Source organism: Diceros bicornis, chromosome 12 (assembly GCF_020826845.1).
Source record: "Diceros bicornis minor isolate mBicDic1 chromosome 12, mDicBic1.mat.cur, whole genome shotgun sequence".
Taxonomy (NCBI): Eukaryota; Metazoa; Chordata; class Mammalia; order Perissodactyla; family Rhinocerotidae; genus Diceros; species Diceros bicornis.
The window spans coordinates 55,155,603-55,169,423 of NC_080751.1; the positions used below are offsets into that span (position 1 = coordinate 55,155,603).

Here is a 13,821-nt window from a genome sequence, read left to right on the forward strand (position 1 = left end):
CGGGGCCGGCCCTGAAATCTGTGCTTTTTAATTTGGCTTTACTTACAGTGTCTTTTTACATATAATTTTTAAAAATTTTTATAAAATTAAAATCTGTTCTTTTTTCATTATGGCTTTTGGGTTTACTGACTTGCTTGGGATTATACAAATATTCATCTAAATTTTCATTTTATTATGTTACTGTTTTATGTTTTACATTCATGGCTTAAATCTACATGGAATTTAATTTTGTATAAGATGTAAGTAGGAATCAAGACTTGGAATCTTAGAGTTTGCCATAACTCTTCATATCTTGTGGCATTTTCCATGTTTTCGTAATACACCCTCCACCCAGCTCATAATGTCTCTGGTTTCAGACCTTTCTCTTGTTGCCTTGCTATGCTGTAAACTGAGGGAAGGCAGGAACCACGTCTGTCTCTTTTTCCATTGTTTCTGTCAGGAAAGACTGATAAACAATTGCAAAGCACCTAGCATAGTGCCTGACACATTTTACGCACTCAGAAAACATTTATGGGAGGAAGGAAAGTGTTGAATTCACACCTGCGTTACTATGACTCCTTGGCAAGTTTAATATTTTGACGGCTTTATCTGTGTAAACAAGGGGAAATATCATTCTCCTTAAAGCCATTCACTGTCCCATGAGCTCACTCTGTTCCTTCCTCCTCCTGTGTCTTTGTTCTTTGAGGCCTTCCTTCTCTCTATAAATCTGTCTCATTCTGTGAGGACTCCCTTTTCAGGGAAGCTTTCTTCAAACCCTTTCTTAAAATCCAACAGCATTTATAAACTCTGCCACATTATTTAGCATTTAATCCACAATAGATTTTAGTCCTTTTTCTTGTACTCATCACTGTGCTAGGCACATGGCTCATTAAATACTTTAATTTCAACTGAAGCAATCTTGCATGCCAATGCCCTTTATAAAGGCTGAAGTATAGCCTCAAGATTTGTTATGAAAGCTCTTGGGTCTAAGGAATGAGCAAACCGGGAAAAACTGGAAAATGACGCTGAAAGTTGTTAAATACCAGAATGATTTTTCAAGTAAGATTGTGTAACCACATTTAAATTATTTTAAATACATTTGTTAGATGAACACATGACTAGGTATTGCCCTGCCTGAAGGCAGAGGTCAACAGACTTTCTTTATTGTTCTCTATTTCTACGGGTCCCTACATGGCCTTCACCAACTCGGACCTTGAGAGCTTCAGAGAAAATGGAGAGAAACCTTTTTTGTCCCTGTATTTAGTTTGAAAATAACATCTAAATGGCTCTCACCACTTTCTGCATGCATTTTTTTTTAAAGCACATTTTCTTTTGAAGAAGATTGGCCCTGCGCTAACATCTATTGCCAATCTTCCTCTTTTTCTTTTTTCTCCCCAAAGCCCCCATACGTAGTTGTATATCATAGTTGTAGAGTTGTAGCTCTTCTATGTGGGACGCTGCCTCAGCTTGGCTGGATGAGCTGAAAGTAGGTCCACGCCCAGGATCCAAACCCCGCGAACCCCTGGCTGCTGAAGCAGAACGTGTGAACTTAGCTGCTACGCCACCAGGCTGGCCCCTCTGCATGCATTTTTAATAGAGAAATGGCTAATTCTAGGGCTAGGGCAGAGAATATATAAAATGGGCCTGGAGCATCTTATAATGTTAGAAAGAAAGTGCTCAAAAAACAAAATGATTGAGAGTATGTCAAAGGGACACAGAAGCCAAATGAAAGAGCTCCCAATGGCCAAAGCTGGAAAATTTGAGCAACAAAATAAATAATGTAGTATTGGATTATGGCCCAAAGAATAAAATAAATATCCATGAGTTCATACTGATATAAATAATTGAAGAACCAAATGGGGCAGGGGGGAACAGACAAATCTCCAACAGAGAAGAATTCCAAATAATTTATGTAGGTACTCCACCCAACTCCTTAATTGTAGACTACACTTAGTGATTTGCTTCCAAAGAATACAGTAAGAAAAGAGGGAGGAGAGTAACTTGACAGTGGAGAAACCTGGCAAAGACTACCTTAGCCGAGTGATAGAGATAATCAGTGCTGTCATGTTGATAGTGTGTAACCTTGATATAATGAATAAGAGTATGACACTTCACCTCTATGGTCTTCATCCCAAAAACCATAACCACAGCCTAACCATGAGGAAAACAGACATATCCCAATTGAGGTACATTCTACAAAATACCTGACCAGTCCTCCTTAAAACCATCAAGTTCATCAGAAACAAAAAATGTCTTAAGAAACTGTCAGAGTCTACAGGAGTCCAAGGAGACATGGCAACTAAATGTAATATGGTATCCTGGATGAGATCTTGGGAAAGAAAAAGAACATTAAGCAAAACTAGTAAAATTCAAATAAAGTATGGAGCCCAGTTAATAATATATCGATATTATTTCATTAGTTGTGACAAATGACCACAGTAATGTGAGATGTTAACAGAACTGGGTGTGGGGTATATGGAAACTCGCTGTACTATCCTTTTACCTTTGCTGTAAATCTAAAACTATCCTAAAATAGTGTTTCTAAATATTTTTTAAAAAGTTTGGGCAACAGATGACTACATGCTTAATCTCCACAACTGTGCTTTTAATTACAGGGTGCTGGTGACAGTTTTGTGGGAGCTTTGGCCTTCTACCTGGCTTACTACCCAAATCTGTCCTTGGAAGAAATGCTCAAGAGATCCAATTTCATCGCAGCAGTCAGTGTCCAGGCTGCAGGGACACAGTCATCTTATCCATACAAAAAAGACCTGCCATTTGATCTGTTTTGATTGCTATTAACCCTAAAATAAATATACCTGGATGGGCCGGCCCCATGGCTTAGCGGTTAAGTACGCGCACTCCGCTGCTGGCGGCCTGGGTTCGGTCCCGGGTGCGGACAGAAGCACCGCTTCTCCGGCCATGCTGAGGCCGTGTCCCACATACAGCAACTAGAAGGAGGTGCAGCTATGACATACAACTATCTACTGGGGCTTTGGGGGGAAAATAAATAAATAAAAATTATTAAAAAAAATATATATATATATAAATATACCTGGAAATAAAATGTACCTGGAGGGGGGGGGGCCACTCTTAGCTAGCATCTTACTGTAAAATGTCCTCTTCTCCTTTCTTTGCAAATATTATGTTCATTTACTAAGTCAACCTCAAGCTTTCATTTTTTTATAATGATGACTTCTTTGCTTTTCATGCATTTTCAAGAGCCAACTAGAATTAAGGATTCCCTGACCAGGATCTGTATAAACATTACCACAATTTATGAACCAGCAAACTATTGCCAACAGATCACGAATTTTCTATGTACACCACAGAACAGGCGCGGTGGACAACAGTGTCTAGAGTCCGAGCAGAGAATGTTAAATAAGGGAGGGGGACACATGAATTGGACCACTCAAGCGGCTCCTAAGAGAGGCGGCTGAAAGTCAGCTTTAGCTTAGTGACAGCAAAGCCTCTGGTTTTGCAAGAGAAGCCAGAAGTTTAGATGTTTATTGAAATTTTTCAGTGTTTAAGTATCAGCAACTGATTTGTTTAAAAATGTAAACACCACCTGTGGGCCACAGTCAGCCCATGTGCTGAATAGACAAGTCATTTGTTAAGCCAGATTTTAATTTTTATTTTTTTAAAGATGGTTCATGCATGTCACAGACCCTTTACATCAGGCTTGGCTTAGCTAGGATCAAGTGAAGGATTTTTCTTATAACCCAAGACCATTGTGTATAGTTTCAGCCTAAAAATAGCCAAGATCTCACTTATTATTGCTTTGAACCAGAGCTTTAACAAAAGACACCAGAAAATAGCTGACTGACTATAATGCCACAAGCCTCTAAGTCTCAACAACTGTCTACATCGAATTCCATTTCCAGAGAGCTGCTCTTGCATTTCCTCCGGAGACACATTGAGCCATGGGGAGGGAACACCTGTTATTTTGGAAAAGCATTGCTTGCTTAATGTTTGTGGCCATGGTGGGCCCTCTATCATTCTCCCATATAAATGCTTTAAATGGGTCAGGACATGAACCAGCAGGGCACAAAATCTAAGCTGATCCTTCTTACCTTCAGGCAGAAATTTGATAAGGAGAAAACTGAGCAATTTTGAAAATCTGTGGGAAACAATAGCTTGAGTGAGAAAGTATATAGATCCGGGTAGAGCAGGAGTCCTTACCTGAACATTAGGGATTATCAGTGGAATTTCCAAGCTAGTTAGCTATTTGGTACTGCCATGCCCCAGGAAGCCCGAGGCTTTATGGAAATGCACTATAGCTCCTCTTATTTAAAAAAAAAAAATCTAGGAGATAAAGGAGTCCAAAGCATTCCTAGAAAATCCTAAATACTGCTTTGGTGACCTGAGTTTGAGAATATGGACCAATGGCATTTTTCCTAATTATATAAGCAAGAAACAAAAATAAAAGTGCTCATGGTTTCTTTTGTTACGAGGCTGGCTCCCTTCTTTTTCCTGTTGACCCTTGCCATCTCTGTTATTACACGGAAGTTTTTTCAAGATCACACTGGAGTGTGACTCTGCCTTTTCTATGAAGCACAAGGAGGAGCAAACTGGAAACTATTGCACAAGTCTCATTATGGAAAAATTTCTCTTATATGAAACAATGGTATTTTTTAGTAAGTACTTGGTTTTTTTATTTCAAATAGTAGGGGAAAACATCACTAAGAGACAATAGCACAGGCTATTTTAATATGTTTTATTAAGGGCTATAAAAATATCCAGAAAGATAAATAAATGTGATGCAATGATATATGTCCTAATATGAAGAACTTTCTTTCACTGCATTGTTTTCCTTCACAATGGCCTTCAAATCACAGGAGGCAGTGATTCCGTGCCATTTCCTCTTCTTTTATTACATGCTCCAGAATTTCTGAATCAGTGTCCCGCCCTCAGTCTTCTCATTTATAAATCAAATTCGTTTTCAATCCATTGTTTAGAGGGAGCGTATTTTTTTCTGTTCCACAAAGAGGACTTTTTTTCTCACTGTAGGAGAAGAAAAATGGGTTGTAGCAGAAAACTAAAAAGTATCATCACGATTTTTTAAAAAAAATACATATGAGAACATGAGCCCTCTCCTTTCTCTTATTTTAATATTCCTTTGACATGATGATAGAGCTGGTTTACAAACTCAGTTCTTCAATCCCAGAGGCCAGAGAAAATGAGAAGGAAAACAAGGAAAGATCCCAACCAATCAGTGGCATCCTTGGTGCCCCACAAGGTCATATTTCAACCAATGTGAAATATTCAAAAAAGAAAATTAGGAGCAAAAAATGGAGAACACTCAATGTCTTCACCCAGTTAATGTCCGCTCTTGTAGGAGGTAAGCAAGGGCAGACTGGGAGCTGGACTCCAGAAAAAGAGCAGTAAGAACTGAGCAGACCACAGAATAAAAGCCAGCCTGGCTGAAAGAGTAAGTACATATTAAACCTGGTACTTTCCAGAGAAGGTTTAACATAACCAAATATGGATTTTCTAGTTTGGTAATAGAATGAATATTATAACCAAAATCTCATTATTGTAAATATAACAGAGTACAGTTATAAAACAAAACCAAAACAAAAGTGCTAACTGCCTGGATGAAAGACTGGAGACTAGATGCTGGGCAATAAGGTTTTCATAGTTCCTATAATGCCTTACAGCACTCCATAACTTCCAACATCTCTCTCTCGCCCTCTCCCTCTCCCTCACTGACTCACTCACACACACACACACACACACACACAACCTACTTCTTTGCCAAAAAAACCCACAACGCACCCAGGAAGATCCAGTTACTCAAAAGACTATGACATAACAACCCCTCACTTATCCCTAGCATACAAAGATTTTAGCTATGTTTTTCTTCTTCTTCTTCTACAATCAATACAGACACTGTGTATATGAGATTCCCAAACTGTCTATGATTAAGAATTAGCTAGGGAGCTTATTTAAATCCATTCTGACTTCTCACCTCCACCCCTACCCTAATTCTAGTTCAGCACATCTCGAGTGAGACTGGAAGTCTACATTTTTAAAAATCCTCAGATGATTCTGATGGGCAACTGGATTTAAGAACCATTAATCAGTCAATAGAATTTTATCTATAATATGAATAAAAATAAAATATACATATTACATTGTACATGATTTTTTAATATACTTCAGATCATCTAATATTAAATATAAATAGGACTGATGCTCCTTCAAAGTCCAAGGAGAACTACAAAGCATTATAAGATGGTAGTAAAGAATCAAAATAGTTTCCCATCAATGTTATTCATTGCAAGAAATATTTCCCCCATGTTTTTCTACATGGAACTAAAAAATGGGTAAACAAAAGAACTTGTCTCTCTGATAACCAATCAAGAGACTATATAAATGATCCTGAACAGGAGTGACTAAGATTAGTAAAGTAAGGCTTTATTCATGAAAATTCTGATTCATTCACTGCATTCATTCTCTTAATTCAAAGAATAAATATTTAAGTCCACTGAACTGTTAGGCAATGTGGAGTTTACGAAAGTGTCAGAACAGTCCCTGACTTAATCCATCAGTAGATCATGAGGTGCCTATATAAACGTCCAGTGAGCCCATAGAACCTAAAGATCAACGGGGACAGGAATGGTAAGGGAACACCTCTGGAGGGTCAAGTTGGGCCCCTGAAGAGGGAGTGGCATTTGGATGAACGAAAACAGCAATGGGCATCTGATGTAGAGGAATGTTGGTAGGAGGCAGGCATGGGGCTCCATGGCTTGAATGCTAGGCTGCCTGTAGGGGAAGGTCCTGATTTAAAAAAAAAAAAAAAGAAAAAATTAGGAAAATTAATTTGGCTCCATGTAATAGAAAGAATAAGGCGCCTGGAGTCAGAAACTTTGGGTTCAAACCTTGGCTCTGCCATTTATCTGCTGGGAGTCCCTGGGCAAATTTCTCAAAATAGTCTACCTTCAGTTTCCTTTCCTATGAGCAGGATAACTCCTACTCCCTCACAGAGTTGTTGCCAGATACACAGTGAACACTCAACACGTGTTAGTTGAGTTGAAATGACACACTGCTATCCACAATCATAAACATACATTAATTTTCTGTCAAAATATTTGCCACTTAATTCATAGAAGAATGAATCTGTCAAGTTCTTTCCCTACATCTAACCTAAATCTATTCTGCTTCAATTAAAGTCTATACTGTCTTGTTTAGTCATCCAAGGAATTAAAACTGACAAGTTTTCATTTTCTTTATGATAAACTTTCATATATTTAACAAAGTTTAATAAGCTTATGCTTTGGCCTTTAATCTTTCCTCCTTGGAAATTAGCATCTAGTTTTATGAGGAAAAGGAGTTTGATTCTAGCCATAGATTATACTGTGAAATGCTCAAATAATTGGGATTTTTTCCATTTCCTTACCTGACTTCCTTCATAAAGCAGACTAACAAAACATTACCCTTAAACTAACCATGTACTCACTGCAGTGAGATATGCTGGGAGAACTGCCAAGCTATTTGGAACCCTGGGCTATGGGGCAGGCCCCAAGGCAAACATCATCACACAAGCCTGCAGGGCATTCAGTAGGTGGGCAGATAGCCAAGGAGTCTGCTGTCCCAGAACATTCTCTTCTTCAGAAAAGACAAAGTTGTGCTGTCAAGGCTCAGACCATTCCTTATCAGAAAAGTTCTAATCATCTGTTTGAAATTTATATATGAATACTTCTCCCACTTTCAACTTATGATCAGAACTGTTCATGGTTGTATCCTTTCCCAATCTCAAAACTTAAATCAATCTGACAAATAATAAGTTCCTAATACCTCCATACTAAGGATGAAAATCCCAATACATCATAGAAAGTTATGCAATCGGCATCTATCAATGTTGTACAAGTTCCTAAAAATAAACTCTAAAGGAGCTAAAATGCTAGAAAAACAATTACTTGATTGTAAAGTTCATCACTTTGAGTTTTCACCAGCTGATACAAAGAAATCAGAAGAAGGAAAACACCACACCAATCCAATCTTATATTGGTATGGTCTGAATGTTTGTATCCCCCCAAATTCATGTTGAAATCCTAACCCTCAAAGAGGATGGCATTAAGTGGTGGGGCCTTTGGGAGGTGCTTTGGTCGTGAGGGTGGAGACTTCATGAATGGGATTAATGCTCTTATAAAAGAGACACCATAGAACTTGCTTGCCCTTCCACCATGTGAGGACACGTGAGAAGGCATCAGCTATGAACCAGGAAGAGGGCCCTCATCAGAAAGCAACTATGCTGGAACCTTGACTTTGGACTTCCCAGGCCCCAGAACTCTGAGAAATAAATTTCTGTTGTTTATAAGCCACCCAGTCTGTGGTATTTTGTTATAGCAACCCAAACAGACTAGACACATACCTTATCACTCTAGTGATTTTTCCACCATATGAGGTATCATCCTGAAATTCAGACTTCTAATCATCAGGTACAAACCTAGAATTCCCTTTTTATTATGATAAAGAATGACCAGAAATTTTAACACCATTAAAACAGCAGGGAACTTTATTTCTGTTAAAGAATGGAACTCACATAATTTTAAGCTGACAACTATGCTTCTCAGAGCCTTTTTAAATGCCTTCTCACATTGGTATGACCTTTTTTTTTTTGAAGGTGATATTTTTATTTTTCTTAGACACTAATGCACGCAGCACAATGAATGGTGATTGTGAGACCTTCTGTACAAATTCTCATGGCAGCTATGAATGTAGCTACTGCCCAACCAGAGGTCATGGTAGGTCACCAGTAAGTAGTTTTTAGCCCCCTGTGAAATCGCTCAATAACAAGGTCCCTATGTAGAATGGTTCAGGGCCTGGGCTTTGGAGTCACACAGTCCTGAGTTCAAATCTTTGTTCTGTCACATATTTTAGCTGTGTGTCCTTGATTAAAATCCTTGGGATCAGATTCCTCATCTATAAAATAGGGTTCAGATTGCCTGGAAGAGTACAGGTGCTTGTGTTATGATGGATCCATGGCATCTGAAGAAATGAAGACTTGTATAGGTAAGCAAAGAAGACAGAATTTTTCCATTCTGTCTAGTTATTCACAAGCACTAGTTTGTTTCCTTTCTCTCAGGAATCACTGTCTTTTATTCCCTATTATTATCCTTCCGTTGGTGTTGTTTCAGGTGGGAAGGTAAATTCAGTCCCTATTACTCCATCTTGGCCAGAAGCAACAGTCTGTGATGGGGCTGGCCCCATGGCTTAGCGGTTAAGTGCATGCGCTCCGCTACTGGCAGCCCGGGTTCGGATCCCGGGCACGTACCGACGCACGACTTCTCCAGCCATGCTGAGGCCACGTCCCACATACAGCAACTAGAAGGATGTGCAACTATGACATACAACTATCTACTAGGGCTTTGGGGGAAAAAAAGGAGGAGGATTGGCAATAGATGTTAGCTCAGAGCCGGTCTTCCTCAGCAAAAAGAGAAGGATTAGCATGGATGTTAGCTCAGGGCTGATCTTCCTCACAAAAAAAAAAAAAAAAAGAGTCTATGAGTCCTTGTTCTTAGTTAAATAGCTGATTATGAGGTTAAGTGCCAGTTTTTCATTATACAATGGATTAATTTTGGAAAATAAAATTTTGGTACCAAATCCAATTCTGATCACCAACTGGGTGTCTTACAATTCAACTCAATTTTGATCCTATCTACCTGGTGATAGTAACTCAGGAACAGCCAGATAGAAGTGATGCATATGGCAAGGTATGGGGAAGAGGCACAGAGCTTCCATGCCACCATCCCCAAACCTCCACGTGTTCACCAACCCAGAAGCTCCAGTACAGCCCTCATTAAGAAGCAATTATAAAGGGACTGTTTAGAAGCAAGGGCACAAAAATAAAATCAATGGCCCAGAGTCTTAAAACAATTTGTTTGCTAGTTTATTTTGCATAAATCTGCTCATGAAATCCAAAAACAGGATGGGCTTCAACCAATGGCCATCAGGTGTTGACTCTTCTTCGTGAGCAGGCAATCTGGCCTTGGGAACACTTGTCTCTTTTAGACAAATACTTCTATCTATTGAGACCATTTATAGTTACCATTTATTACAGCATTTTAACAGATGGTAGAAAATGGAAAATGAAATCCCTACCCTCCAGCACTAATATATAGACACCATACTCCTTTAACTCAAATCTGGACCTAATTACTTGCCACTGTTGGACAGATGGTCCCAGGAGAACATTCCGTCCCTTTCTCAAGATACTCTTCCCTGTTTCCAGAACAATATTGCCTGCTCTCTTTACACGGCTGGTTTCTCACCTTCAGATCATTGGTTAACTATCTCCTCCTAGAGAGACTTTCTCTGATCTATTCTATCTAAAGGACAGGGTAAAGGTGGGACCCACCTCCCCCCACTTTATAATATATCTCAGCATCCTGTTTGTTTCTCTCATAGCACTTAGCATAATTTGTCATCTTTTCTTTTTCTCTCTCCCGCCCAAACCAGACTGTAAGTGCCAAGAGTGGAGGGACTGAGTCTGTCTGGTGTCCTGGTGTATCCCAGCACCAGGGACAGTAACTGGCACCATAGCAAACATTCAATACATACTCACTGAATGAATGCTACGGTGTCAAAGGGGCCACAAAACCACCAGACATGTTCAGCATCAGTCTGGAAAGGGCAACAGACCTTGAAAGCATTTGAATTTACTCTGGAGTAACTTCTCTGAATCTTACCAACTGGATCATAATGCAATAGAGTCAGTTTCTCCCGCAGTCGGCTTCTCTTAGTGTTGAAGGAGAAACCTGTCCCAGCTTGGCTCATCATTTTCACCAGGATGGTTCTAAAATTAAAAAGTAAGCTGTTACAAGCTGAAGAAATAGCCTATAATCAGTCATGGGGGGATGGCACATTTTGAGAACCCTATACAGTAGTATTAGTTGTGGGACATCACTTGGCCTTAAGAAGGTTCAGTTCTAAGACAGCTTGTTTTCCATAAACCACAGTTTCAAAGGGTTTGATGCCCAAGGTTTGTTCCATTACACAGAGTACCTTGGTAATGACCTAACAAAAGCAGCAAGAACAATCAAACCACGTTGTGGGACTAAACTCAGACACCCATCTCTCAGAAGAAGTCAGGAGGGGGCAAAATATAAAAGTACTGGTAACCCTTGCTGGCCAGGCAGGGAATCATAAAGACGGCTGTCTCAGAGGAACCCTATCCTCCAGGGATGAGCGGTAAGAGTAAAATCCAGAAGGGATAAAATAAAGAAATTGGAACTTTAACCTTGCTAGTGCGCAAAGCCTTGTTCCCCTTCATATTTCATTTAAGTGATGGTCGTCCAAAACATAAAGTTCAGGTTTGCTTCATGGACCTTTTAATACATTGTACTGTTTGTTACTTTTTCATGTGTCCTGTCTCCCTATGTAAACCATGCTGTTTTATTTCTCTTCTAATTCCGAAAAGAATCTGAAGCATCTAAGATATATTACACATCTCTGCATCCCTTTCAATGTTCAGCACAGTGCCTCATACATAAGAGGCGCACAATTATTTGTTGGGTAATTAAGATAGACAATAATTAGTCATTCATTCAAAAAGAGCTAACAAATACCTAGTAAGCGCTTCCTCTGTGGAAAGCACTATGGGAAATGCAAAGCTCTATAAGGCTGCACCTGCGCCCTGGAGGAACTAACAGTATAGTGTGGAAAGTGAGTTGTGTACACAAGGTCTATAAGGCAAGATGTATGTGACAAATGTCACAAGAAGGATACAAAGAACATGAGAGGTTGGGAGTACCTCTACAGAAACCAAAGCCATAGGCGATTCCTACAGACCCTGGGGGTGGGAAATTCTAACATGAATAAATGGACTGTGGGAAAAGCTACATGAATCAAAATATATTGGGGGAAAAACACTAACACACATATTTTTCATTAACTTTAATCCAAAAAACCTAGTTTTAAGGATTTGTGGTATATCTTGGGTTTTAACCAAAGGCTGCTTTAGAATTTTCCTATTTTTAACACAGAAAATCTTACTTTAGTTATTGTCTACAAAATTTATTTTGAGACACTGGTTTGGTATTTATAGTCTCTCTGGTATAGCATGGAATCTTTATGTTTGCTATTTTTGAAATGCTTATACCATGAATGCAAAGGATTATAAAACTCATTAAAACAGGCTCTATGGTTTAATCAAACCACACTAGTTCTGCTAGATTCCAGTAGCAGGCTCCAGACAAATGGCCCATGGTCCTCAATTTGAGGAAACAGAAATATGGTGACAGTCCAAAGAAAGCACGGGGACTCTAATGGTTTGTCTAGGAACAAGATAACAAGAGCTCCTTTAAGTAAAGTATTTGCATCTTCACTTAAGTATGTCAGTTGAGGAGGGAAAATATTTTTTGAAAAAGTTCACAGGGCCAAAATAATTCATCAAATAAGTAATCCTCAAACCAACTTTTAGAAAATCGATGCCAAATGCTTAGTTTAATATAACGATGTACCGGCAGGGGCTGAACTAACACATCTAACACAAACAAGTAAAGTTTAAAAAAAGAAAAACCTTTACTTACTTTGACTTGCTCTTGGCAACTTTTTGTAGAGAGGAAAAGTTGGAAGAGAAAAGAAAAATATCAATTTATTACCTTTCTTATGCAAAGTTCATATAAACGTCAGTAATAACCAAAAGTATTTAAGTCATGAAGTGTGCCATGTGTTGTCACTCAAGTAACTACTCCCTAGCTATTAGGGATCCCGTTAGGATTTTATAGAAGGAAGATAAAAAGATCCAATCAGACCAACACAATTCTGTAATGTAATGCTTTGCATAGTCTCTTTTCAGTTGGACTGGGTTACCCTCTAAATCTTTTTAAAGTAAGATCTGCTCCATTTGTCTCTCTTCTGAGGTGTAAATATTTGCACTGGAACAAGCCTCCTGTTTGACAAGTTAACCTATGCAAACTACAACAACCATCAGGAGAAGGGAAACTAAATCTAACCGGGAAGTCAGCCTGGTGCAGGGAAGAGCATGTCTTGGGAGCCAGAGGACTTCTTTCCCAGCCCTGCTGTAGATCCCAGGGTAAATCACCGCCCCTCTCCGAAGGCGTCTCCTCATCTTTAGAGTTCGAAACGAGCGGTCTAGAAATTCGGAGGTTTTTCCCAGTTCGGACATGCAGTGATTCTACTCACACATCCCTACGGAGGGCGGGAGAAAGCTCCCCACTCCTGCTGACCCGATCAACAGTCCCTGCCAACCGCAACTGAATCTAGTACTAGCACCGCAGACCCCCAGGACCCACTCGCCCCGCAGACAGGCGCGCCGCGGGGCATGCCGGACGCTGTAGTCCTGAAGGCCTGGGAAGGCCGCAGCTTCCCGGCCAGCGCGCACACCGCGCCCCGCATCGTCCCGCGGCCTGCCTGTCACGGCCTCCCGCCCTGGCCGCAGGCCCTGCCGCCGCTGCCTCCAGCCCCACTTACAGGAGACCACGGACAGGAACATGGCGATGGGACCCCCGCAGTCTCCGTAACGAGCCCAAAGGCCCTCAACTAACAACTGCTTCCGGAGCACAGGTTTGTTCCGGAAGAGGACGTCCGGGAGTTGCCCGCGGCCTCGCACGCCCTCTGTTTCCGAACCTGCGTCTTTTCTGAGTTCTTGACACGCTGGCTGTTTTGCCTTCATGGTGTTGGAGGTTGGAGTCTCCTTTCCCTTTGGAGAGGGACTTTGTTAGCGCTCAGGGTTTGCGCCCCAGGCGCTGACTCCTACTTCTGGGTCAGAGTTGGGTGCTTTCCATACTTGTTGCACTAAATAATCGCAACCACCTACATTAAAGCCACAGAAACTGTGTATATATTCCTCAGCCACTCCAGGCTGTCAGGATCTCG

General features: G+C 40.3%; 2 protein-coding genes across 4 annotated transcripts in view; one reads left to right on the forward strand and one right to left on the reverse strand.

The window, feature by feature from the left end:
* Window positions 1-3,141, forward strand: part of RBKS (ribokinase) — a 93,101-nt gene extending 89,960 nt beyond the window's left edge. For both annotated transcript variants that reach the window (XM_058551531.1, XM_058551535.1), the window contains 2 exons: window positions 2,595-2,795; window positions 3,032-3,141. In XM_058551531.1, coding sequence (XP_058407514.1) covers window positions 2,595-2,768 — 174 coding nt within the window. In that variant the 3' untranslated portion in view covers window positions 2,769-2,795; window positions 3,032-3,141. The remainder of the gene's footprint in view (window positions 1-2,594; window positions 2,796-3,031) is intronic.
* Window positions 3,142-3,479: 338 nt separating this feature from the next.
* On the reverse strand, window positions 3,480-13,511 carry MRPL33 (mitochondrial ribosomal protein L33). 2 transcript variants are annotated; one of them, XM_058551536.1, is made up of 5 exons: window positions 13,417-13,511; window positions 12,513-12,531; window positions 10,671-10,777; window positions 6,613-6,759; window positions 4,921-4,980 (listed from the first exon to the last, which is right to left on the reverse strand). In XM_058551536.1, the coding sequence occupies exons 1-4, from the start codon at window positions 13,436-13,438 to the stop codon at window positions 6,623-6,625; spliced, it is 285 nt and encodes a 94-aa protein (XP_058407519.1). In that variant the 5' UTR covers window positions 13,439-13,511; the 3' UTR covers window positions 4,921-4,980; window positions 6,613-6,622. The 2 variants fall into 2 exon arrangements, with proteins under 2 accessions (XP_058407520.1, XP_058407519.1); XM_058551537.1 differs by lacking the exon at window positions 6,613-6,759 and having other exon boundaries at window positions 3,480-4,980; window positions 13,417-13,504.
* Between the last annotated feature and the right edge of the window lie 310 nt (window positions 13,512-13,821).

Excerpts from the sequence above, each read along its gene's own strand:
- MRPL33 (XM_058551536.1), bottom strand. The coding sequence starts at position 13,438 with ATGTTCCTGTCCGTGGTCTCCT. Across the intron at positions 6,760-10,670 it reads ATTGCATTATGATCCAGTTG|GACCTTCCCCTACAGGCAGC; the intron begins GTAAGATTCAGA and ends TTTTTAAATCAG.